This window comes from Lissotriton vulgaris, chromosome 3_1, assembly GCF_964263255.1.
Source record: "Lissotriton vulgaris chromosome 3_1, aLisVul1.2, whole genome shotgun sequence".
Classification (NCBI taxonomy): domain Eukaryota; kingdom Metazoa; phylum Chordata; class Amphibia; order Caudata; family Salamandridae; genus Lissotriton; species Lissotriton vulgaris.
This window is the reverse complement of record NC_141689.1, coordinates 1,033,432,344-1,033,459,722: the sequence shown is the minus strand read 5'-3', so window position 1 is coordinate 1,033,459,722 and position 27,379 is coordinate 1,033,432,344. Positions and strand designations below refer to the sequence as shown.

The 27,379-nt window shown below is 43.6% G+C and overlaps 1 protein-coding gene across 10 annotated transcripts in view; it reads right to left on the bottom strand.

Annotated features, from left to right (window-relative positions):
• PDE5A (phosphodiesterase 5A) overlaps nucleotides 1–27,379 on the bottom strand; it is a 783,446-nt gene that overhangs the window by 213,494 nt on the left and 542,573 nt on the right. For 8 of the 10 annotated variants that reach the window (XM_086961429.1, XM_086961428.1, XM_086961425.1 and 5 more), the window contains 2 exons: nucleotides 25,570–25,745; nucleotides 4,035–4,094 (listed from right to left, as the gene is read on the bottom strand). In XM_086961429.1, the coding sequence (XP_086817555.1) occupies nucleotides 4,035–4,094; nucleotides 25,570–25,745 (236 nt within the window). The remainder of the gene's footprint in view (nucleotides 1–4,034; nucleotides 4,095–25,569; nucleotides 25,746–27,379) is intronic. The other 2 variants (XM_086961430.1, XM_086961427.1) reach the window with 1 other exon arrangement.

The following is a 27,379-nucleotide window of genomic DNA, read 5'->3' as shown; positions in this document are numbered from 1 at the left end:
TTCCAGGTCAGCAATCTTAACCTATCACCTAGTATTCATGGAAAGAGGGAACACTTGCTCAGCGGTATCCCTCTGATGACCACCCACACAGTCATCCCTTAGGTGCCTGTTACTATGAGACTCTTTTGCTAAATTTGTCTGGTACCATACCCACGATGTGACAAAGACATGACACACAAAAGGAACTACCCAAAACAATGTTACTGCTCCCCACCCACGCCATGCAAACCCCAACTCAGCACAGGTGAAGTCCCCCAACCCACCACCCATCCTACTTGTACTAGAAAGGCAGTGAGCCATTAAGTGTGTAACACTCGGGAGCGGATGTTACCAAAGCACCACTACAAGTACTTAAAGAGAAAACACTCAGTGTGTTATGCCATCGAAACTAATAATGCACACCCGAAACCAACAAGTCTAACATTATTTCACGTTGCGGGTGGAGAGAACAACTACTCAACTATACCTGCACCCCCTGCGATCCCCACCGAAATGGTGTGCATGTTCGTGCCAATACAGTACCCCCCACCCGATCACAGTCATGTTATCATCAACAATTCTTGCTGGAGTTCAGGATACTCAGCGATTCAATGGTGACCTTCTGAGAGCCATACAGAGTACAATGCTCAGAGGAGTGACAGAACGGAGGCCTCATGAGGGGTTGAACTCACTGTATGTTCAGGACAGCAATGATAAGAAACTGCATCGAGCCGGGACCCCTTCAGTCTTGTTCATCCAGGGCACCTCCAGACGCCCCATCAGGTGCCTCGTCAAGTCTTTTTTCATCTGAATCCCGCTCTCCCAATTTAGAAAAAAATTTAAGCACTTTTTGTAGGGATTTAGGATCCGTGAAAATCCTAGTTTTGCAGTTCATCATGACTCTAAGCCTGGCTTGGTACAGCATAGCATAATCCATCCGCTGTTCTCTAAGGCGCCGCTTAAGGAGGGCAAATTGGCATCTGGCTTCCTGAACCTTCATGGTGAAGTCTGGGTACAGTGATATATCGTAGAGCCCTCGTATGTCAGTACACCTTTTTCCCTAGTTTGTTTTAGGGCCGCGTCTCTGTCCCTGTAATTCAATAGTTTTGCAATTAGGGGACGCGGGGGAGCTCCCGGAGGCGGCTTATGGTCGAGTGAGCGGTGGGCATGCTCCACCATGAACATTTCTGAGAAAATTTTGCGAACCAACAGTGTGACAAGGATTGACTCCCTAAACTGTTCCATGTTGCCTACCGAGGTGGACTCCAGTAGAACCGTAATTCGAATGTCGCTCCTCCTGGACCTGGCCTCCAAATCCTCCGCCCTATCCTGTAGTGCTACCAGCGCTTTGGCCATTTGTTTTTGGACGGTGTCGTACTCCGACTGCGCTTCTTCCACCTCTGTCACACGCCGTTCAGTCATGTCAATCCTCTCTGCATGTTTGTCCAGTCGCTCCGACATTCTGTCCATGGGGAATACAAGCGTGTCAATCATACCGTCGATAGTTAATAGGCACTTCTGCACTGCAGTGAACATCTAATTTACATCGCCAGGTTCTTCCTCAGGGTCTTCCCTGGGTCCCCTGAAGAGCGGGCACCCTCCGTTTCCCTGGTTCTGGTCTTCCGTTGGTCGAAGAGCAGTTTTGTTTGGGTCTTATCCACTTTACCCATCTTGGCGTCGGAAGGGATGCGTCTTCCCTCTGTTGTGTTCACGCTCTTTAATCTGGGGCAAGTAGTACTGCTGATGCCTATGGAGGGGAGCGCAATCCCTCGCCGACTGTCCCCAGTTGGACTCAGACTCACTGGAGCTTCCCCTGAGCACACAGAAGGCGGCCAACCGAGAAGCTCTCTCAGCAGATATCAGGCGCTGTTCACCAGAGGTATGTGAAGGTTGACAAGCACTGCGATGGCACTTGAAGCACAAATGGTCAGCACCTTGTAGGGTGGTCGGCAGTAAGATACCAGGTCCCAAGCTAACAACAGGATTCGTCCAGGGACCGGCGCCCAGAACCTTCCAGGAGCTCAGGAGATCAAAGACGCACAGGAGTTCAAAGGCGAGGCCTTCGCTGTGCTGCCGGCAATCGCCCACAACGCCTGAAGACCCGACAGATTCGGTAGTGATGTGGGGCAGTTGACGCGAATCCCAGGAAGCAACACCATTGGCAGAGTCCCTCAAGGCCAAGGACCAAGATGACAGCAAGCAACCTCGCAGTAGAGCACACAGCTGAGACCCACCTCCAGGGCGACAGCATGAAGTGCTCCTCGCACTTTAACAGTGTCCTCACTAAGTTTGGCGCCGAGGGGGAGCATAGGAACACCGCTCCTCGATGGTCTGCCGCGTCACCCGCCCAGTCGATTAAGGAGTTCTGATGCCATCGGGGGGGGGGGGTCGCAGAATCAAGGGCACTCCGCACACGGCAGTAATAGGCAGCAGTGATAAGCTGCACCACCAGCGACTTGTAAGGGTAGCGGTGCAAGAGCAGCAGAGCTCTCGAGGAGAGGCGTCTCCGAGTGGCGCAGTTTGTGGCTCTGGTGCCGTACAGCTGTATTCCGGACACCCAGCAAATAACAAAGGGCAGAGCGCTCAGCAGCTATGCAGGCTGTGCCCGTCATCTCTCTCAAATGTCCGAGCTGCGCTCACTGGCTCCACACCGGGTGGCAACCCGAGACCTGCGCCGCACCCTCCGCACACTGGATATCGAGCTGCAGGGTCTGGTGTGAGGATATATGAAGAATCGTTACAATGGCTCGCGGAGCTCTACATTCACACGGCCATCTTGTTCTTCGGCAAGCTCCGCCCCTGAATATATTTATATTGTTAAGGAATATTTACGTTAAAATATCTACAATCAACCAAAAAATCCTCATCTATATTGGTGGATATTTTGGTCATCAACATTTTTGCTACAACATTTTTTTACCATATTTAAAATTCAATAGTCCAGTACCTTACGGTGATCTCACCCGTACGTTTTCAAGCTTCTACTACTCTTTTTTTTTTTAGATTTATTTTTTGTGGAATTTTGAATTGGTAGCAGTAATTCAACAATGACACAGTATTGATACATGGTCAACCTACCCCTAGGAGGCTGCTACAGTGTAATTAATGATGAACAATGTAATATATAATTCACAAAAAGCCCCCGAACCCCCTCACACAGATAGGAGCTTCAAATACAATTTTTCAACAACTACTCTTGTTCTTTATTTCAAATAACAGCTTCTTCTATCCTCTGTTCCTGAGTGCAGTAAGACACTCTCTCCTCCCTCAGTCAACCCCCTGTGATGGAACATCCACAGGGCCCAGTCTTTAACAAGCACCTGTAGGTAGGTTATCAGCTCAGCAGCTTTCTACCAACGTTACTTCTAAATTGTGCAGTTTTCGGGTTGCCAGGATTTCCACTAATACAGCAGGCTTCATGCTACTGAGAAGGGGACTTGGCCATCCAATGTTTGTGTTTGTTAGCTATCTACCCATGATGGACTGCTGAGCTGTACCACATTTATCGGGTCCCGCATGGCATTAACTTTTATGGTCTGTTTACACAAGTGCTTTCACTTTCCGCTCTCTATTAGAACATTATCCGGTGGTTTGCTTTCTTCACTCCCAGAGCTGGAGCGTGGAAGGAGGCCTTATTCTGTGAAAAGCGAGGTCACAGCATGAGGAAGGAATTCGCAGCTCTCTGCCAGCGCTCTTCCGGGTCTGCAGTCGGTGCCAGCAGGCGGACATGAGTGTGTAGGGCTTTCAGAAAAATAACTTTATAGGTTTCTGCTGGAGTCAGTTTTTCTGTGTGAAATACACTTTCAGTGGACCATTTCATTTGGTAAAACATTGGCTTAAAAGGACCAACAGCAAAAGCCCGTCAGATAAATCAATTCCGGTCTGAAAAGGTGAAAATATTTGACAATCCCCTCAAAAACGCCTACAGACCACAGAATAGGTGCATGCAATATCTGCAAAAATAAACCGACTTAAAAGGCGAAACGAAGCTACTGTCAAACTTCCTTTTTCAACATTTCAACTGAATGGTTTAAAGTAAAATAAATATGTTTTACCGCTGTTACCTGCAGCTCCCTCGTCTCTTCCTCGGCAGCAGAGGCGTGATAGGAGAGAACCTGCGAGAGAGAGGCTGAGTTAAAACACAGTCTTAATAGAGGAATGGAAAGAAATGGAATGCAAAAGGGAAATAACAGAAAAACAGTAAAATGTAGTAGTTTTTTTTTTAAACAATTAGGTCAATTATTCAGGGTTGCTAAGTCATATACCGTAGGTTGAACTGATGTATAGAACCAGTGGCAGAGCGTGGATTAGTCAATTTTCCAAATTGGACTAGCCAGCCTCCAAATGAAGGGCTTTATGTGGGCCAGGTCCTGCCGGTGCTCAGCAGCGGCAGTTCTCAAAAGCAGGTGCCAAGACGGGTCCCTATCGGGCTCTTCATTTTTGCCGTCACCCTCAGGGTTAAAAAAAAAATCTCAACTCAGCAGCAGTACCACTCTTTACTACCATTGATGTAACTTCGAAGAGACTCATTATAGTTCTTTCAGTTCAATCTCATCATTTCCAAATAGAAGCATTTTCAATATTATATACAACAAAGCCATAGTTGTTGCTTATTTATCTTATGCAACTAATAGTACTTGTATTACATATCTGGATGCAATGACAGAAGCAGCAAATTACCAGTCGGGCTGCCCACTTTGCTAAGCACAGATTTTTAGCTTACCCGTTTTAAGACACGCCACAATTACATTGGCCAAGCCCCTTTGAGAGCCCCTGCCTCCCAGTTTTTTCATCCCACTCGTAAATTATCACAGCAAGTGGGTGCTGACACAGTCATGGATTCAATACAGTTGAGTAACCGATTTGTAAATGTATCCAGGCTGAAAATTGATCATTTTAAGATACTTGAGGATAACAAGGGGAGACAACAGATAGTTTTTTGGTAAACAAGTGAGAGCGGCAGGGGTGTGTTCTTGTCCCTACCCTTTTCTCCCTGTTCATCAACAAAGTTGTCTCCTACTACTCTGACTATCCTACGGATGCTCCGACTCTCGCTGGTTCAAGGGTGAGTTTATTAATGTTTGCAGACGATACTTTAATTCTGTCTAAAACACAAGAGGGTCTGCAAAGAGCCCTCAACCGATTTGTTCTTTTCTGCAATGAACATGAACTTGTAGTCAATGTTGATAAGACCAAGCTCATGGTCTTGCACGAAAGTAAATTGGTCAAAGCCAGAGTAGTAATGAATAATGTCCCCCTTGAACAAACTGATTTTTTTTTACCTATTTTGGGGTTACAATAGGCAAAAGACTGAATGAGAAGCAACAGATTGATTTACTGGTGGTAAAGGAACATCTTCTATCACTAACCAAATCAGTGGCGCCAGTTATCGCTTTTTATCAAGGGAAGGTTAAAGACTCAATAATTTATGGGAGCTGAACTCTGGGGATTTGAAACCCTATTACACCTAATCCATGCACAGAATAAGTTTCTAAGGGTATTAACTGGTCTTCCGCAGTCTACACCTTTAACCTCATGCGCGCTAGCGGAATTCCGCTAGCGCGCTGAGATTTTCGAAATCGCACTTTTGGTGACGAGCTGGGCTCGTCATCAGCGTGCGAGGAGGCTACGCCATGACGAGCCCAGCTCGTCATCAGCTTGGAAGGGGTTAAGACCTATATTGATGGACCTAGGGCGTATCTCCTTTGAAGAGGCAGCGGGTTATAGACCGCTTGACTACTGGCGATGGCTTTGGACCACCACGGAGTTGGCTCCTTATGCGCAAGCACTTAAGCATATTAGAGAAGCTGATAGATCGAATAAAATCTCATGGTTACACAAGATTAAGGTTTCCCTATCGGACATGGGCCTCAAACATTTATGGCTGGACCCAGAAGGGAATTCTTTCCCCTCAAAAATGGAGTTCAAAGTCTTGTACAGGGAGTTGGTTTGGCAGAAGTCCTTTTCCCAGGTGAATGGAGACTCCTTAACAGACCTTTTTCTGGATCATAAAAGCGAGTACAGAATGGAGGCCTATTGGGATACCATCACCAGTTTTGGGGACAGGACGCTCTACCACCAATTTAGAGTGGGAAGTCTCCCCATAAAATCGTTCACCAAAAACTGGGGGACTGATTTAGATTTATACTGCCACTCTTGCCCATGTCGCACATCCTTTTTGTTTGCCCTGCTTATAAGTCACCTCGCCAAAAATGGCTTAAGCCAGTTTGTGCCCAAATGGGAACAAGATCTTCTCAACTGGCTCTGCGAATTCTAAAGTCTGACACCAGCGAAGTCATAGTTGTTGCAATGGCAACATTTTGGAGCTGGAGTTGGGCCATAAGAAGGACCAGGAGGCAGGGCATCATGTAATCATGTATCTATCTCAATACCTCTTTTGACATCTTGTAAAAGGTGTTTATGAGATCTGGTGTCTTATTATTTTCCAACCTAAATATGCTACTATGTGCCCATACGTTTGTGATTCTGTTCTCATATTTAAGCAAGGTTTTACTCTTCCTGTATGATTTTATTTACCATGATGATAAAAGCCCCCCTATATGTATTTGAAATAAGATATGTAAATGGATTTTATTGACTTTTACCTTTTGATATTTTATATGTTTTATTATGACAAACATGGTTTTAATCTTGTTTGTATATGTGTTTTTTATGATTGTTTATAAACAAATAAAGACTAACTGAAATTGGTTTCTTCTGGATATATATTACACTCTGACCCGATTATTCAACTGGGGACGTTGGGCCAGCTTGGAATGCTTTCGGTGTGGTAAGCTGGGCGCAGATGCGGTGCATATTTTCTACTCTTGTGTGGCGTTGCATCAGTACTGGAGGGGGTCTGCGATGAGATTTCCAGGGTTACTTTAAGTCGTATTCTTTCGTCCGCTCAGCAGATTCTTTTTGGAACATCAGGGGAAGTTTCCTCAGAGGTAAAAGGTATTGTTTTTATTTATTTGAAAAGTTTTATAAAGCGTGAACATGACCCGACAAGGAATCAGGGCTCTGTACATTGCTGTACATTTTATGATGTTGACAGGATTCTGGTAGCGCGTCTCTGGCTTGATTCAAATCCTCCATTGGCTATTAGCTGCTTTAAGCAGTTCTTGGAAATATATGGGCTTGTGCTGTCTCTTGTCAAGAGAGATCTGACAAGGAAATATTTAAGGCAACTGTGAGCCAGGGTGGATTTAGATGTGGTGACCGGCAGGGCTGGGAGCTCCTAGGGCAGGGGTCTTCAAGCCGTGAGGCGCGACCTCCAGGGGGGCCGCGGAGTGATGTGAAGGGGGTTGTGCATTCACAGTCACACTTCGGCCCTGGCCTACAGGGCTTCAGCCCCCCTCCTTCCCCGTCTGTGTCTCAGCCCGGGCTGCTGCAGTGTAGCTCGCGCTGCTGGGGGCTCGGCTGGGTAGTCTCTGGAGTCTTATCTTCAGCACGCCCAAGTTTTTCACAGGTCTTTAAAGACCATTTGCATATTTACATGCCTTTGTTAACTGGTTATCAAGGCTTAGTTTTTTAATGGTTCCAGTACCCCCTGGGCCCCCACTCTGCCTATTCTTTACATTAGTATTTTTACACTTACTGTTGTAGTGTGAGAATGCATTTAATGAAAAGGAATATAAAGTTGGGTTGCCAAAAGAAAAATGCCTGCTCTTGACACTAGAGTTATAAATAAAAAAGTATGTATTAATTAGTTATGTGATTTTTCTGTCTTTGTTCTCTTTAATTTTCAGTCATGGATCATTGAGGCAGCCCCAGAACACAATTAAAAGTGACACAACTAAAAGTGCTTTCTATTTATATTTGCTGTTCTAAGTATTCACAGATAAGAGCTAAAAATACAGCTTTAGGTGACTGCTTATTTCTGGGCCATCAAAATAATGATCTGGTAACCCTAATCATAAGACTGGAAGTTTGTTGCAGGATCAGCACATTATTTATTTCCTCCAGCCTCGATCCCTGATTAATGCCATTATAGCAAAAGGGTTAACTTATATCTGAAACCCTTCGCTTCAAGTTTCTAGGAATGCACCCTGCATTCAGACAACTCACACTGATCATCATGCACTCACAGCAATCACCCTGCCCTCACACTGATCACCATGCACTCACACTGATCCACATGCACTCACACCATTCACCCGCTCACCCAGCACTCACAGTGATCACGATGCACTCACACTGATCACCAGGCACTCCCACCATTCACCCGCTCACCCTGCACTCACACTGATCACCATGCACTCACACCATTCACCCGCTCACCCTGCACTCACAGTGATCACAATGCATTCACAGTGATCACAATGCACTCACAGTGATCACCATGCACTCACATTGATCACCATGCACTCACAACATTCACCCGCTCACCCTGCACTCTCAGTGATCACTCTGCACTAACAGTGCGCTTGCATTGTTCACCCTGTACCTCACCCTGGAGTCACCCTGCACTCATGTGAAACTTCACTCACCTGCCCCCCCTCACTGCTCAATCTGTAGCTCACTCAAACAAGGCCATCACTAACCATGCAGTAATTCGTCCCACTCTGCACTTACAGCCGAACCCAAATTCATATGGTCACCTCACTCACCCTGCAGTCACTCCTTTTACCGAACTCTCACACTGTTGCATCGCTCACCGTGCAGTCACATGGGCACTCTTGTAACCCACACAGTGCAGAAGGTTAAAGTGCCTGGTACAAAGAACATGTACCATGCACATCACAGAACTGAGTGCGAGTAAACTATGAGTAGCGCTATAAAAAAATGAAATGTTTGTCAGAAAGTTGCTATAGAGAGACGAGGTGTATTGTTGGTGAGTGGTAGTGAGGGAATTCATGGGGAAGGTGGAAAGACTGTTGCACCATGTGCGACCAGTGTTAGGGCCAGCCCAGGCTGGGAGTGTTAGCGCCCCCCCCCGAAGTTCGGGTCTAGTGGATCCCCTGCTTCTGCATATTATTATTTACATCTGCTGCCTGAAGGCAAATGAGAAACAAACAGAGGGGAAGGAGAACCAGCCAAATGGGGTGACATACAGAGCATAGAGCCAGGTTTTTATATCTTCTTAAAGGATAATAGATTCTTGGTGTAGCTAAGCAAAGGAGGGTGCAAGTTCCATAGCTGCATGGCCTGCACCAAAACAGCGAGACAGACAATTCATGCCTTCCTGAATTAGGGAACAATAAGCAGAGGGGCACTGGGCGAGAGGAGCATACGGGTCCGGCCCGTATGCTCCACGAGGAGAGATGAGAGAACAGCAAGGGAGTGGGATAATTCGATTGAAGAGTTCAGAGATGAGGTGAAATGTGAAGTTCTAAAGCAAAGCGCGGACACGCAAGAAGTGAGTGTGAGCAAAAGGTGAGGGCTACTGTTAAACTGTGAGATAAGATAGCTGAGAGATGATCTGTGACCTAATAAGATAATTTGATGCGACATAGGTGAGGGACAGCAGCAATAGGGGAAGAGAGGGAGTATTGGGGTGTGTGCTGAGCAGTGATTAATTTGTAATACAACATATGCCAGGGCCCTCACCAGTAGGCCACTGCAACTTTAACCACCCACAATTGCCTGGCCTGCGTGGCCAATGACAATACCTATGCAACAACCAACCATAACACTCGTACAAGTGTGACTATTCAGACTATTTCAAGCCCCCACAGCTATAAAGAATGGCATGGGTGTCAGGAGGTTAGCTTTTTTAGTGTATATTGAATTAATAAAGAGCACTTCTGCTCATCTCTAAATTACACAGACAGAGCCACCATCTGGAAGTCTGTCATAGTGCCATTGTGCATAATTAGGTGCCAGTGCGGAGCACCGGAACCACCTGCTCAAATTAGGCACTGGTGCTGAGGTAACAGGGGAGAGGGACATTGGTTCAAGAAGGAGTGGAAGACAAAGGGGAGATGTGAAAGATGAATAGGGGGACTGGAGAGGTGTAAGATACAAATAGACAAACATTTGAACAGAGAGACCTGAGGTGAATGAGAAGAGCTGAGGTGCATGCGAGGTGACGGGGCCAGAGAGGCCGTGAGATAAATGCGAAAGACTGTTTAGAGATGAGGGCAGTGAAAAGACAGAATGGCAAGAGGTGATTAAAGGTGAAAAGACAAAATGGCAAGAGGTGATTAAAGGTGAAAAGACAAAATGGCAAGAGGTGATTAAAGGTGAAAAGACAGAATGGCAAGAGGTGATTAAAGGTGAAAAGACAGAATGGCAAGAGGTGATTAAAGGTGAAGTGAGAGGTTGAATCTGGGGAGTTCAGAAATTGTAAAAAGGGTGAAAGAAAATGGTCTGCAAGGTGTGAGAGGGATCAGGGGTTGGGAGAGGAGAGAAGAGAGGTATGGAAGGAACTGGGTGAGAGGAAAGGGGCATGGGTAAACTGCTTAACGCTGCACAAAACCGCCAGGGTTTGAAGGGACCCTTGCTGCTCCCGGCCTGGGCCAGGTGAGCTTCTAATGTGGCAGAGCGTATTCGTGCGGAGTGGGAGGACCTTCACAAAGGTTGACTAGACATCTTTCTGATGTCAATTGCTGTATTTTGGTTATAAACTGGTACTGTTGGAGTGAAATCTTTCCTCAGTGTTACTGTGTTTAAAAAATGTCAAAATAATAAAGCAATGCTATCCCAAAATACGTGGCATCACAGAACATTATTTACATTTTCTACCCACACAATTTAGTCAGGCCTGTCGCATAATTTGGTCCTCACCTGCCTCATAATTCCAATAGCCCTGCCTACAGGTTTAGAAATGTTTGTCAGGAGGGGGTCCTTACACCTGAAAATGTTGACAGGGGGGTCTCGGCATACAAAAGTTTGAAAACCTCTGTCCTAGGGTATCCTTATTTTCTTTTCTTCTCTTCCCTTGGCCACTGAGGTTGTTCACTTCTTTACTGTCATTCTCAAATGTTTTTTTTGTCTTTTTTATTTGTTGATGCATCAATGATGTAAATGTGTATGATAAATCAATAATACAATGAAATGGCTGCAATTACATGGTTAATATTTTGATGGCTTTGAATATTCGCAAAATGGCTTTAAACGTGTGACGTTATAAATTAATTTAGTGACACAATCCTTTTACAACACATTGGAAATGCAATGTACATGGGCATCATTATCAGTGCAAGTGACTCAAAGAAGTCACTTTTGTACTCCTGCCATAACATTAGAACTATATGACAGCCAAACTGGCACAGGAACCTTTGTTATTGCACAACACAGAATTGAAAGGAATTCGGGAGCGCATACAAATGTATTACGTCTGAGTCTACCTCCCCTCAAGTCAGAGGGAAATCCCTGGAGTGTGCTCGTTTGCTTAATGTAAGTATACCATTTCAGTTAAACTAGAACATTTAAACAGCGGGCTACTATATTCTGCAGTACTATAGTGTCAAATTTAGTAATAATTTCCACAGAAAAATAAAATTTGTTAACAATCTATTTAATAGAAAATTCCATACAACAATAAAAAAGACGCAATGTTTAAAATTTCAAAGAAATATTCTTTGAAAAGTAAAAAGACATACAATCAGTGTGTACAGTAATTAAAAATACAGAGCAAAGGAATACATATATAACACATTTGCAATTCATAAACAGTAAGAAGTTTCACAAAAACACACTATAAAGTAATAAACCCCTATTATGACGGTGGCTCCTGGATATACTCGCCACTATAGATTTCTAGATCCAACAGCCTAAGATTGCTTTCACTATCGTACACAACTGTGGCAAAAATGTATGTACATCCAGTGTGTACTAGGCTTCCCTTGGATTCTTTGATTTGAGAAATGCGTCGACGCGTTTCGGTGCAATACATCTGATATTGTGGCACCTTCCTCAGGACTTCTTGATAGGGGTTTCCTGTGTCAAGAAGATTTCGAATTTTAATTTCTCTTTACATAAAGGGTATACTCCCCAATAGTAGGTATAATAGGGGATCCAGTCAAGGCCTGGGCGGCGTGTTGTTTAATATCTCCAGTCTCTTGCTGCTATGGCCTTTACATAAAGGGTGTTCTCCCCATGAATAGGTATGATAAGGGATCCAGTCAAGGCCTGTTCGGCGTGTCGTTTAGTGTCTGCAGTCTCTTGCTGCTGTGGCCTTATTGTCTTTGGCAAAACTCCTCGTATGGGGATTTCTTTTGCAGTTTATTCGGTCTTTTTGCTTTTTAAGTGCATGTATCTTAAAATGTTATAAAACCCTCTTCGAACGGGCATAGGGTATCTGGGAACCTCACGGGAACCGGATATGTTCTTCGCGTTTTGGGTGCCGCGTCTCTGCCTCGTTCAAATCTACCTCCCCTCAACCTAAACAACCCGTTGCTTGTCCATACCTAAGGTCCTTTCATCTATGACCACATCAAAGGTGTTTTATGAAGAACCAAAGAGGATAAAGACAACAAGCATTTGCAATGCAACAGCCTCGCCTTTATGAAACTTTAAAGTATTTAGCCATGCAGCACATTATCCTGGTTGTTATATTAACTCTTCTCATTTAGCCTTACAAAACTGCTATAACCGGATGAAAAGAGCATTTGTTCTCAGTGGGGTGCCATGGAAAGGGGTTAAGGTAACTGTTAGTCCCAAACAATAAAGTTTTACAAAAACCAACATACATTGACAAAGTGAAAATTGGTTAACAGCGATGTTTGAAGCGCACACACTTCAAAACGCAGCCGACATTATCAGTATGATATTTTTCATCGAACTCAATTCGTACTTTGTCAATGCCAGGAGAAGTGTCGGTAACATAGCGATCACATCCTTAGCATTACAACATCACGTTTTACTCTACCAGAGACACGGTTTGAAGGCAATAGGTATGTTTGACACTTTGGAGGAGTTGGCCATCTCATTTGTAATGCCGTAAGAGGTGAAATCATAAAAGGTGCCTAATACAGTACTGTCAAATACAACCAGTGGCAAATAACAAAGCACATATCAAAGTCATTAACTGGTAAAACTACAATATAAGCCTTTTAGTGACTCCACCTCATATCTAGTTGTGTTGCCTGCCAATCTGCAACCCGGTCTGAAACAGAAACTTTAGCAACACTGAAGGCATGAACCGAAGGGCCTGCACCCCGCAGACTTGCCCAGGCCGGCTATCAGTCGTGAATTTATGTGTCCGTCAATCATACCACAGAAACAACTGCTGGAACAAACCATCTCTCCACTTTCCCTGTTTTCATCCTACACCCCATTTAGCCCTCTTTCCTCCCTGCCGCCTGAAATTGTGGGAGGGGCCAGCTTGCCTGTGTAGGACATTAGAGACTGTCAGCTTAAGACTCAAGTTTACTGTCGGGTCCATGACAGACTCTAACTCACCTTACATCACCATCCAGCTGATTCCAAATTGCAAAGGCTTCCCCCAAGCCGGCGGAGGACTACTCGGACAGTGTTTATTCTCCGCAGGGGCACGTGCGGGCACCACAGCCAATGGGCACTGCAGAATTATGTGTCACGCATGAGGATTGGCCGAGGTGACACCTTTACACCACTACTAGATCACCTTACACGTTTTGAGTCCCTCCCACTCTTAGACGACTACGGAAATATGTTCAGTTATCGGATTGGTCGTGACAATGCGACCCGGAAGTACTCCAATTAAGTACAATGTCATGTTTTTTGAACGAGTGTTCTGGCATAGTGGGGCTGCGCATCAAGCTACGTGAACCCAGCCACCATTCTGTTTAGCACAGCACTACACTTGTTTTCTATTCATACTTAAACTTATTTGTAACTGGACCGGCTGGACGTGAGATTGTTGATGGAGGGCTTGGCCGACTCACAGCCACCACAGTCCATTCTGTATGTAGGTCACAGTTGACGTCATCAACGTAAATCTGGGACGGAAAAACTGTGTCGGTTTTGCCTGATAAAGCTTTATGTTTTGTAACTTTCAGCACGAGCGGTCGCGTGGCTTCAATGGCTATTGGGATGCTGCATCACTGACCTCCGCCCTCTAGAGAAACGTAAATGTTGGTTTTGCCAAGCCACTGACAGAACCAAAAACACGAGCAGTTTTATTACACTTCCTAACAACTCCCGCCGGCGAGCAATGAAGCAAGTTGAACAAGACATCTACCCACATTGACGCCTGACATTACAGCATCTTCACAAATTGAAACATATAAAAGCTGGCCTCTTAAATGTATAATCCTTTAAAACCCATATGCATCATATAAAAATCCCAGTGCCGCAAAATAAAGTTTTTTAATGCAGGGATATAGAAGTGGTGGAATTTGGCATTGGGCGTAGATGAAACGCGAAAATATTTGTCCCAAATGTGCACCTTTTCAGTGCCTCTCCAGTAATAAGACACGCTATATACATCCAGTTTTAAGCAGCGTTCGTGTAGCGAGAAGTAAAATAAGTGCATTCAAATGTGCACCTTTTCGGTGCCTCTCCAATAATAAGACGCGCTATATACATCCAGTTCTAAGCAGCGTTTATGTAGCGAGAAGTAAAATAAGTGCATTCTTTGCCATTCTTTCCTCCAGAGCTCTCTTGTTTATAAAGCACTGAGCTTGTACTCTGCGCTATACAGTGTGTACGGTATGGGAAGTTTGTTGTTTTTGACTGCCCGAGGCTCGCTCACCTGACGCCGCAGCGCTTTCCGACATTTGGGGCAGATCAGGTAGTCGGCAGGGCCGAAGATGGTGTCCACGTTGCTCCTATGCGTCCTGCCGCCAGTCCCGCAGCCCGACTCGCACCGCTGGGACCCGGGAAGCAGCGGTAGTGGAGGAAGCAGCAGAAGGGGCCACAGCAGAGACACGTCTGCAGCGGGGGCAAGATTGGCAGCAGTGCCCGCGGGGCCACGGCAGAGACACGCTTGCAGCGGGAGGAAGATTAGCAGCAGTGCCCGCCCAGGCCGAGCCCTGGAGGTGGAGGCTGACTGAACGCTCCACATCTTTCTTGAGCGAATGCTGTGGGAGAGAGGGTGAGACAAAAGAAGTCTGCCTCTCACCGAAAGAACAACAATGCGGGTAAAAAGGGGCGGGCCGTGCCCCGGAAACCACACCATGCCGAGTTTTCTCTTTTAGAGCCCAACTTACTGCTGGAGTAAAAGGTTCCTTATCTTCTTTATGGGGCAAAACAGATGGCTCCATAAAGAAGATAAGAAAGCTTTTACCACAGCAGTAAGTCAAGGAAGCCAGTCTGAAAAGGACGGGGCTAAAAGAGTAAGAAGTACGTCACAGGGACCTCTTTTCCAATGGCTGGCCACTGTTTAGCATGAACGGTGACGCCAGCCAATGGAAAAGAGGGGTGGGGCTTAACCTCGCTACTGAAACTCACTCTAAGTCATTAAGTCTCGCCAGCGAGACTGCACATGTGTGCTGCCTACGCTGGCCGAGTCATAAAAAATAGCAGAGTAGACATCTGAAGTCAGGGCGGTTTGGGACTAGGGGTTAAAAAGTCACAACAGTCAATTAAGATTACTGTAGAGATGAGGGTTAGGAGGAGGATGAGGAGGAGGCAGCATTCAGATTAGCTAAAGTGCTGCATCATAAATAATTTTAAAAGATGGTTTGCACAAACAGTGCATATATTTAAGAGCTAATGCATCCGGATAAACCTATGTGGCTGCCCTAGAAATATCACCTGGTGAAAATGCACTGATGGGGTTTCAGGCAAATAACTATGAAACGTACTATCAAAGACTTCAGTACACCCATTTAGGGGCTAAATTTAGAGTCCCACTTTCAAAGGGCTTCAATTTTACTCAGGCCAAACCAGCCGTAATCTTTTTACAAGTGTTATCATACAAGGATCCGCTCTCAAATAGATTTGTTTCTTCCTCATGGGAAGATCCCAAAGGGTCAGGATGCCACCTTTCACATCAGTGACCAAGAAACTAAAATGCAGAGTCTCACAGGGATTGTCCCTAAGCCCCATCCTTTTCAACATATACATGACACCTTTCGCCAACATCATCCAATCGCAAGACATCACCGTTGTGTCTGACAACAATGACACCGAACTCACCCTCCAACTGACGGACAAAACAACCACCACCAGAACCAACTTCACCAACTGTATGCAGTGTGCATCTCTTGCTTCCACATCCTATACATGCTGCCAAAGATTCTCAAATGGTTGCCTCAGGACACCAGATAGATCATCAATCACGCAAGCACTCATCAGTAGCAAGCTGGACTACGGCAACACTCTCTATTCCAGAATTTCCAAACAACTCCTACATAGACTCTAGATCATCCAGAACACCGAGCAAGGCTCATACTTTCCCTCCCAAGCTGCACCCACATTACACCACACCTCAGGAAGCTGCACTGGCTCCCCATTCACAAGCACAGCCAATTCAAACTTCTCACACACTCATACAAAGCCATCACAACACAGGACCAGAATACCTGAACAGCCGCAGACACTTTCACCAACTTACCTGACACCTACTCGGCCTTATTCTCACTCTCACACACTCGCTGTATCTGAAAATGTAAAACTGGAGATAGGTAATTCTTCTACATCACACACAAGCTAAGATACAATGTCCCCAATACATCAGAGCCTCCTCCTCACTTCTTGAGTTCCGCAAGAAGCTGAAGATCGGGCTCTTCATATAAGCACCTTGGGAACCACACATCTACACACCTGCTCAAGATATTGTATAACTTCTCGGTAATTAGTGGGCTAAACCAATCAAAATAGCATAACATAACAACATATCATCTACAAAGCATGTTTGTTTCTCAGCTGCCGTTTTTTTTTAGATAGGCAGTCAAATTGAAGCTATCAATGAATTGTTATTAGTCCTTAATTGCGTGTTGCACAAAGTATTTTTTTGCAGTTTTATATAATTTTGTGACTTTTTAATCAATACACTTGTTTTTAGCAAGATGTTATAGTTTTAATGTTATGTATATTTATTATGCCTGCAATATATTATTTTCTTATAAACTGAATGAAAGGATTATGACTAACTGACTAACTTCAGAGCATCTGAGTCATGCTTGGCTATGTTTTGTGATGCTGAACACTACGCGCCGCCAACTATGATTCATCAGAATAGACTGCCCTTAAATGCGATTGTGAGATATTTTGGGGACAGATCACACTGAGGAAAGTAGTCACAACATGCAATTGACACAGGAGCCCTGCAGCTGACATCTATGATAATTATAATCGAGTTCTGTGAGGGGAAAATGTCCTAGTGAAAAATGTGGACACTCTAACACGGATAAAATGTGAGCTGATTAACTTATCACGCATAAGGAGTAGTATGAATTGGCTATATATTTTTTAAATTGTAATTTATGGCCTAATACAATAGAGCACAGAACCAACATTACATGGTCATTCGTTAAAATCGAACCATGCCCATTCATAGGGACGACAGTATAATAATTGGACATTGCCTAAATCTTGCTAATGCCATGATACTGAACCTGTATGAACTCATTACCATAGTCATATCTGAATGGATAGTCAATGCCAATGCCACCTGGTAGACATCTGAATGCAGCAAAACAAAGTATTAGAGGCATTTCAGGTGCTTCTGCCTCAACCTTGGCAACTCAAACTCCACCGGTCCTTCCGGACCATGCTACTAGGATCCGCCATCCTAAACAGCAGCAGACAGTTCTTCAGCCAGTTCTAAATGTCTCTGGGACTGGCTGAAGGTGGTAGAAGTTTGGCATGCAGTTCAGTTTGTTTTTTGTAGTAGACCAATGAGTCAATATTTGGAGGATCTTCCTCTGCCCCAACAGTAGGCAGCCAGTTGTTTTGCTAGTAAAAGTGCCAACAGGACGTATGACTCTCTCCAGCCTCCTATACGCTCATGATCTGGTCCTAGTAAGTTACACCTAGATGGGGATGCAGCACCTGCTTAAGATCATACAGGAATATGCAACTGAGAATGGCCTATCAATTTAAAACAAACTAAAACTATGTCGATCAGTAATGCAAGGAGAAAACCCCACACTTGGCATTGGGCCAAGAAGTGGATTGATAAAAATACACGATTCCGTCCTCCGAAAGAGGCAATGAAGAGGAAAGGATTTGCTGTGGTCATAACATTTGAAAATCTAAAGAGAACAAATATCAGGGCTGACGCTGATGCTAATTCTTCGGATAGTGAAAGCCAAGCTGCTACCGACAATAGCTTATGGAAGCATACGTTTAAGAGGAAGGGATGCTATCATCTTGGATAGCATCATGACGAGAATGTACAGAAAGATTTTTAATCTCCCCAATTACACATCAATGGTGCAGATTAGGCTGGACTTTGGCCTGCAAAGGCAGCCTATATAAAAAAAACTGGAATAGAATCAGGAAGGCAGCTCCCAATACCTTGAGTTTCCATCTATGGCAGGAGTTGCAGAACAGGAACACTTCGACTACCAAAGAATATCTTAACGAATGATATCTGTAATCAGGTAAATTAATCTCTGGGCAACACCTACCAGTCGTGCTTCAAGAAACTAGTCGGGCAAAGTAATTAAATCCCTCTCAACGATAGTGGACAAGGCCGCCATAGTATATAGAGCCCATGACTAACCTACTCTAAACAACTACAGACCGGCGGCCCCTCAGAAATACTTCAATACTGGTTACACAAACCCTGTTAAGGAGAAGTTTCTGAACTATCGCTTAGACATGCTCCCTTCTTTGTTACATCGACCTCCTTGGCAGCGAGACCCCACACCGAGCAGCTGCCGCTTATTTGGCTATCCCAAAGAAGAACTGCCGCTTTTGATATGCTCTTGCAAGGAATTAATGGCTGAATGGACCCAGTTACTAAAGCTACATTTTAATCAAAGAGGAATACGTACACATAGGCAGGCTGTGTTGGCCCGCTGCACCCCTGAGGATCTGCAGCTGAATTGCCACCTTGTGAAGTTCCTAAAAAGAGTGGAAGGGAAAATGACAGCACTGGACAGATATCCGGGGCTTGACAAGCTTCTGTGATTCTGCACACTCTTTGCCCTTCTGGAAGTCTACAGGGGCGAGAGTCTCTCTTGTGCTCGGAACACAGTGTTGGGTAGGTGCTCCCACTATGCTCCGGCGCACCACCCCCTCTAATGTTTTATACAGCTCTGTACACTCTGATAAACACCCATTAAACTAGAGGCCACATAAGCATTGGCCGCATGCTCCTGAATTAACTGCACACCCTATTGGCCAGGTAGCTCCACTCTAATCATTTTATTCTCTTTTCTACCAACCTTGAAAATTCCAGAGTAGTGGGGACGTGCACGGACTTTAGCTGCTGCTGGGCAGTTGTACGTTTGTTCACATGCAGTAATTGGGTGGCAACACTATTGATAAGGGTGCGTAATGCATTTTAGATGTACTCAGTATGCACTTTATTGCTTATTTCATAGGGCAGCTACTCATTTTCAATGTTTTTACTATAGGTTGGGTGGGAAAGCAGTGCAAATTCATTCAGAAAAAACTTTAAGGATCCATATGCACTATAGTTGCTCGACTAAGGTTTTACAAACTTCATTTAAAGCAGCTAGCTGATATTGCAAACTGATGTAAGGAGCTACCGGCTACCGACCTGATTTGCTCAGCATGCACATAATTGGCCATCCCATAAGGCAACACATTATTTTTTTATATAATGTTTTTACTATTGATATGGGTGTGTAAGTACTGTAGATTTGCTCAGTATGCACTTTAAAGATTAATATGCACTGTAGCAGTTCAGCACATGATTTGCCATGCCTCAATTAATTTTGTAGCTGATATTGTAAAATAATACAAGTTGCTCATTGCTACTGAATTTATTTGTTTCTTTTTTATCATTTTACTGTTTTCAACTGTTATAGTGGTTTTAACTAACTGAGCAAACCAATGAACTTAAAACCTAAACCTGTAAGAGGACGGCGTCTGCCATTTCCAACCCAGTGCGGCCACACAGGGATAGGTGAGCAGCTCATGTCCAATCATCGCAGTGATATCTCCTGTCAATAAAATTGTACATCACCACATGTCCATGAGAGGTGTAAAATAATCTACCTTCTCCTTTCCACACCTATTGTATCTCGGGCTCTGCCGCAGACCATATTTATGTAAGGGTTTCGGTGTGTAATGATTAACTATGAATAAGGAGCGCATGTCAAAAGGAGAGCATGGTCAATGTTGAATCGATAACCTTGTATAAAATGACATACTACAAAGAGGGAGGCTTGACTTCCTGCACTTGTCAGCCAATCTAAATATCCTCTTCTGTTGAACTGATTTCCTGTTCGCTAAGGATCAGCCATTCACTGGTCTCTGCTGTTCATCTAAACAATAAGGAGTTACTAGAGGTAAAGAAAGCTCCAAGTGTAAAAGCTTGCAAAGAAAACTTTGGTTGCACGCACAACTCAGGCACAAATTCCACTGTCTCTTAAAATCTAATATGCTTTGATTTAGGGCAAGTACACTCTTACAAAGATATATCAAATTTAGGGACCTCAGAATCCCATTTTCATGATCAGTGATTACAATTATTGATTTAGGCTCATCTACATAATCGTACTCACAACATATCAATTTTGTTAGAACTCCAGAGGTTACCTTTTTGGTATAAAAGAACTGCACCTTCCGTGGCAAGGAGAAGAGACGCATCAACCCTGTCACTGACAAGGAGGTCCCTGCTTCAACACGCAGCTGTCTTACAGCCCTTGTGGGGTGTCCAACTCGTGACCAAGACGGGGTCTTTCATTCTCTTCCCATCAGGTAATGGGGTTGGCTCTTTCGAAGGGGATTCTTGGCTTCACACTCACATACATGCTAGGGACTTTAAGGTGCACTTAGGTGGGGTACGCCTCGCAGGAGTACGCTAAGATTACTGTTATATATATCCTTCATATATTTGTTGCTTAGCACCATGGTTGAAATGTATCTACTGTTTACTCTGTTGGTGATTGTAATCTCATACATTTGCTTCTGTCTTTTGATTGTCACAGCAAACAAGTTTTATACCAGAATGGCGCTGGTTCAATAAATGCGTATTGAAAAAGTCCCCAACGTTTATTTTGTGTACCTCTCTGAGACTAGTGAGCCCGAATGACTTAGCGAAAAGTACTGTACTGCTTCCACGATCCCTGAAGGGTCAAGAGTTTTAATGTTCAATGGTTGCCAGAAACTATTCGCTCCCTGGTAGGGTTCGGGGCTTATCGTGGCACTGTGAGTTAGCTGGTCTATATCCTGTGGGGTGTCTGGAATCAGTCTAGACACCAATCCCTCAGTTTATGCTGTCCAACAAATGCGCAGATCCTATGTATTTTTAGGAACAACACAACAGAATTACTATGCAGACACACTGTCAGCTAGGTAGGACAGAATATGTTTGAACAGATGATGTGGTATTATGTGTGAACCAACAGGGATAGTGTCTTCCTGAAAAGTCTTAGGGGCATATTATCAAGAACGGCGTTAAAATGATCGCCGCTGGCTTGATAATATGCCCTTGAGAATTCCCATAGAAGCCCATGTTCACATCAGAACATGGGCTTCTATGGGAATTCACAAGGGCATATTATGAAGCCCATTATTGCTGCTTTAGCAGCAGTTTCCTGACGCTAAAGTGACGATAATTTTACCACAGTTTCTTGATAATATGCCCCGTAAGGGCTTATTTACAAGCACCTTGCGCTGCCGGACTGTGCCACTTTTTACCATAATAAAAGTAATGCACTGGTGGTGCAAGAGGCCTGTAAATAAGCCCCTTAGTTTCCTTGACAGATGTGTTTAAATCCATGCACACAGGGATGGCTTTGAGAGATTTCATGCTGCTTTGTAAGAATGTTTTCTATCCCCTACAAAGCAAGAATAGTATTTTCATTGTTAGGAGTATTTTGCCCAAGTCATCAATTTAATGAAAATGGTAGATGTATACTTTTATTCATTGGAGCCTCTTGAAACATTCTGATTTTATGAGTTAGATTGCTAAAAAAAGGAGTATATACGTAGTGATAAATTAGCATAGCTGGCTAACAGAATCCTTTACCATTTGTAAGATGATCGAGCCAGAGGACTGAGAAAATGTCAATATTGCTTTGTATAGAATTCAAAAGCCAAATCAGCTGCATGAAACATTTTCAATTATCAAATGTCTCTGGGGAGGAACAGAATCTTTTACAGCCAGAGCTATACAGAAGCTCAGAAAACTGACTATCTTGTATGGGTTATCTGCATTATTTTACTATGACTCGCTGCTCCATCTGATACAGCCCATCGCCCGGCACTACTGGCCAGGCACCACAATGTGCCAGACTCTAGAAATTGGGTAATTAAATAAAGTTTTCGATTGGAATTTTCTTATTGGACAAACCTTCATCAAATTATCTTCCTATGACATAATAACCATACTATGTTGATACTGGGGTCCATTAACCTCAACTACCCCTCTTCAACATCTACCTCAACCATCTGGGAGGGTTGATTCAATCTTCAGTCTTACCTGCTATATTTATGCAATTTCACAAGTTCCAGGTTGCTAGTGACACCGCACTGGTACCCTGTTTAATTACAGTCAAAGATTGAATGACTGCGCAGCATCTCAAACTCAACCCAGATAGAACAGGAATTCTCTTATGTGGAAACTAATAGGAAAGGCATATCTGCATAGCATATGGTAACCTGAGTGGGGCTTTTAGGTCCTAACAACAAACATATGGCTATAATTACCCAAGTCAATGGTACTCGTTATATTGACCTAAGAGGCCCCGGTGAAACTGCCAGGATTCAAGACAGTGACCAATGGCATCAAACACAGACCTTTATAGTGGATGCATTGAGTCAACACTCTTGCCCCTAACACAAGATATTCCAGTCTTGCCCAGGTGCATAGAAGAAGCACCTCCATGAAATACATTAAAAAGTTAATGAATCTTAGATTGAGGCCATTTGAACCTTTTATAGACACTACAGGGCATTTGTCTTAGTACAAATCAGAATCCAAATGTAGATTTTCTCTTACTTAAGTGTCTCCCATAGATATCAAGCCACAGCTACACTTCTATTTTGACTGGATTACATAAACTGACTTTACCTACAAAGATCAAAATTTCTCTGAAATGCAGCCCAAAGAATGCAAAACTCAGCAGCAAGGCTACTTACATCTTAAACCCTGGGCTCACATTGCTCCAGCCCTTCTGACGGAATTGGCTTCAAGCGTGTTGCTAGATTGCCTTCAAGGCACTAAGCTTATTTTGCCAAGCACTCCAAGGAATCAGACCTTATTTCCTCCAAAAACATTTTCAGACCCACAGCCATAGATGCAGCATTTATTCCAAAACAGTCCTACAAACTAAAGTGCATAATTTCTACAAAATCAGGCTCAGTGCAGCCAAAAAGATTGGACACTCGCTCCCCATCCAAATAAGGAAATTACAAAATCACATTACCACCAGGGAGGACATAAATAGCAGGGTTTTCAAGTTTATGATCTCTGAGTGATCTTTAATTACATCAACCATACACTGACCTTTCTGGAAAACAACCCCCCCCAAAACTGCAATAACCAGATACACACAGGAAACCTAGGCAAAGCCAATGCATCCTGTGCAACGATAAAAACACAGGTAGCATACATAGAATGTAATGACTCAGAGGCCAGGTAGCTGCATAAATCTTGCATTAAGCCTGCCCTATCACCCCTCTAATACCCTGAAGTCACCAACCCTCCTGCTAGTAGAGATATGTTTGCCTGAACACAACCAGGCTACATGTCAAGACCATTTACACTAAACCTAACTCTTCCTACCCATGACATACTACACGGGCACACCTTCCGACCAAACATACAGGTAAACGTGTAACTACCACAAAAAGCTTAAGTACTATGATGCCACATGAGTGGCAGCTGTAAATAGTAGAAATGCTATATCTATTTATTTATTTTAAAGGTTTTATATAGCGCTGTATCATGGCTTCTAAATGTACAGTTGAAATTTATTGGCTAGTCTATTGTAGGGTCCTTAGATAATGGAATGAGAAGAACCTGGGGAAACCTGGTGAACTCATAGAGGCAACTAGCTTTAACATTTAAATAAACCCAATTCCAGTGTGGAGTTATGTATTTCAGCTTGGCCAGTGATGATGTTGACAGGCATAAGCTATGAATAAATGATAAGGCAAGGTGGAGGTAGTTTAGAGCAAGAACTGACGTTGATATTGTGTTCACTCACTTTAGTTCAAAGACTGTAATTGTGTATTTCTTGTGTCAGAGTGTTAGATGCCCCATTAAAAAATGCTCAGGTTGCTTACCCTCACATGATCAGATACTAATACCCTCCATCCTGTTTACCACTCAGCACCATTTCAGGAGTTTTGAAGTATAGTGCCTAGTATGCATGTAGCACTATTAGAGCTATGTACAGATAGAATAGAGTTACCACGGAGGCACTGCTGAGATACCAAGCTACCTCAGGGAGTGGTTGTGCAGGATTGGGTCTGTGATGTAAAAACCGTTAAAAGTATTGCAAATGACATTTAGCTCTGAATGTTCAGCCAGTGTATGTGAAGCATTGTTACTGACAAGGTACATATCAGCCATACTTGCAGGGTATATATTATCTTTAGTCGCTGGGTAAATATTAAGACAGAAGTTTACCATGCTGTGCAAATGGCTGTCCTTCAAATTAGGGACTGGGCTGTGATGTACAATCTGGAGCAAACATGACTGGGATGACCAGTTAAAGATCCAGTCTGCCATATTTTCTATCCATGTGCGTACTCTGTGTGGTTACTTTGGCTTCCCTGTTGAATAGATGAAGTGTATACTTCCCATAGAGACAGATATGGCCATACTCAGAAAAAATGGGGCTCAGTTTGACATGATTTGTTAGTCCCTTTTGACAGTCTAATTTATAGCATGACAACAAATAAGCAATGTAGTGTGCGTGAATCTGCCAGGACATTCTACACCGACCGTATAGTAATTAAAATGACTTAGCTCCCTACTGCCTGACGGACTACAGAAGTGTATAATTCTGAAAACATGTTGACTTGCTCTTATGAGTGATTGTTCCCTTTTTCTACAGAAGGAGGGCAGGCTTGTTTAGTATACATGCACTTTTCCATCATGTGTGTATTTGTATGGCAGAGGTTTTTCTCCTTAGTGACATGCCACAATGGAAGGATTATTTGGGCCTCATTTTAAGCTTAATGTCCAAGAGTATTTGTCAACTTTTACCCAAGTCATTGCTGACCTAGGAAGTAGTATTCTGAAAATACAAAAGTGGTTAATTATGTCCTGATATAGTGCTTGTATGAACTTCAAAAAAAGGTTTCCCCTTTTCTGTTTTGGAGGTTTACTGTAGTTTTCTTGAAGTGGGGCTTCACCCATGTGTAAGGAGTGATACCATTGTTCACTGTGTGGAGGACCTTCTCCTAATTCTCGGAGGGGTGCATAGATATGGCAGAGGATATGGATGATGTGGACCTTGTTTTACTCATGTTATGTCTGGTGGCTAACATTTTCAGAAGTCATCAAGGATTTACCTCTACGTGTGTGATGCATGACTGTACAATGACTGGGTAATGCATATACTGATTAAAATGCAGCACGCCGTCATTGAAAAAATGGATATGAAATGGTGGACTTACCTCTAATGTTACCATCTGCTTGGCCATGGCTCTCTCAACAACTTCGTACATTTGGGTATTCTGGATCCCCAAGCCACAAAAGATGGCGAACGCTTCCAGAAACTGCTCATCGTTTCTATTGAAAGCCTTGATAACTCCAGTGCTCTCTTCCCTCTTATTGACGAGCTGACACACTCCTGTTGTAAGCAAGGGTTGACAGCAGTCACTTAACATAGTTCCAGCTTTGTATGTGACAATATTACATATGCTTTTGCTTGTTTTAATGCATCTTTCAGTCACTAAATTGCTGAGCCACCATCCGCCCTCCATCGGAAAAATGTACATAGCATATTTTGATAGCTTATAACAAACGGGAATAGCACCTTATAGATACGTTGAACTTTGTTAACTCTGTCACCTTTAATAAAGCTGGAATGGCCATGAGAGAGAAAGGACAACTCTCAATGCAGCAGAGTATATATGCCTTCTTTTAGGGTTGGGTGATAAGAGCAGATCATCAGCTATCCAGCCAGGCAAACAGTACTGAGAGAGCACACACAATTCTCTTTTTTGGCACATATATAATCTGTGTAAAATAGTGCTGGTGAAAGAATTTTCCAGGGATGCTCTTAACTCCCTGTTCATTAATACAGTGGTCACTCTAGAGGTGGGCAACTAATGCAATGATCAATGTTGTAGCCAACCAATATGTCGAGACACTTTATATGGAAAAAACAGGTGTCAAGATTGTTCTAAGCTTCAAGAATAAAAAACAAGAGAAATTAGGAAATCTTTGAGAATAAAAGGGCGCCGCGCGTTAAATGAATAAATACCATGGGTTCAAAATACACTACCTATTGTGTATGAATGTCATTTTCGACACCAGAAAAGTAGTGTGGGGAACTTAAAATTTCACATAAACCTGTTCTATTTGCAAGTGCCTTTATGAAGGGTGTACCATTTTGTGCAGTAGCGAATGGCTTCTAAATTATTTTACCTGTTGGAACATTTCCAGGAGCAGCACCCAGGTTCTGGAATGATATACCTCCAAAATGAGGAAAGCCCCTTTCTCCATTTCAGATAGGAACGAAAGCACTGCTAATCAAGCACTTAACAGCAATGATGCTGCGAAATGGATGTTACTGTATGTAATGTATCTTTGTATTTTCATAAATCTCTAGCCTTTGTCAATATCTGCTTTACCCTTGTGAGAGAAACTCTCAAATAAACTTCAAATGAATACAAAAACAACTAAATAAAAACTATTGAATTGTTTTGTACTGGAATAAAATTGAAATCCACTTACTCAAAGTATTTTAACTACTTTTCACTGGTGAGCATTAAGGCGGAAAAAAACCTTTGTTGCACTCAGAAATATTTTTTTCTTTGAGTAAGGAGAGGCTAAAAGACACTGCACTGCCCCTATAACACATAACCCTTAGTTAATGAGGGGGAGGTGCACCTTTACATGACCCCGGCCTTTCAACAAGGTGGAGGTGGGGAAAATCGACCCCTTGAGCAAGGCAAGAGGGCTTCTGCCCACCACTCCTTCCCAGGGGAAACGTGGGTGTGTGGAAAAAAGATACCACCCCCACCCGCGGGCAAGGCAGGGGGGGTTAAAGCTCTTGAACAATCTATCCATCTGTGGGCAATGGACACCACTTTGCATTAAGCCAAGGCAAGGATGGGAAATAAACTCCCTACTCTTGTGCAAGGCAGAGGAGTTAAAGCTCCCAAATGACCGTCCACACAGGGGCAAGGGCAATGCATGGAACCTACACATACCACCACCCCAGCTCTAAGATAAGGCAGAGGTTGGGAAAATATACCT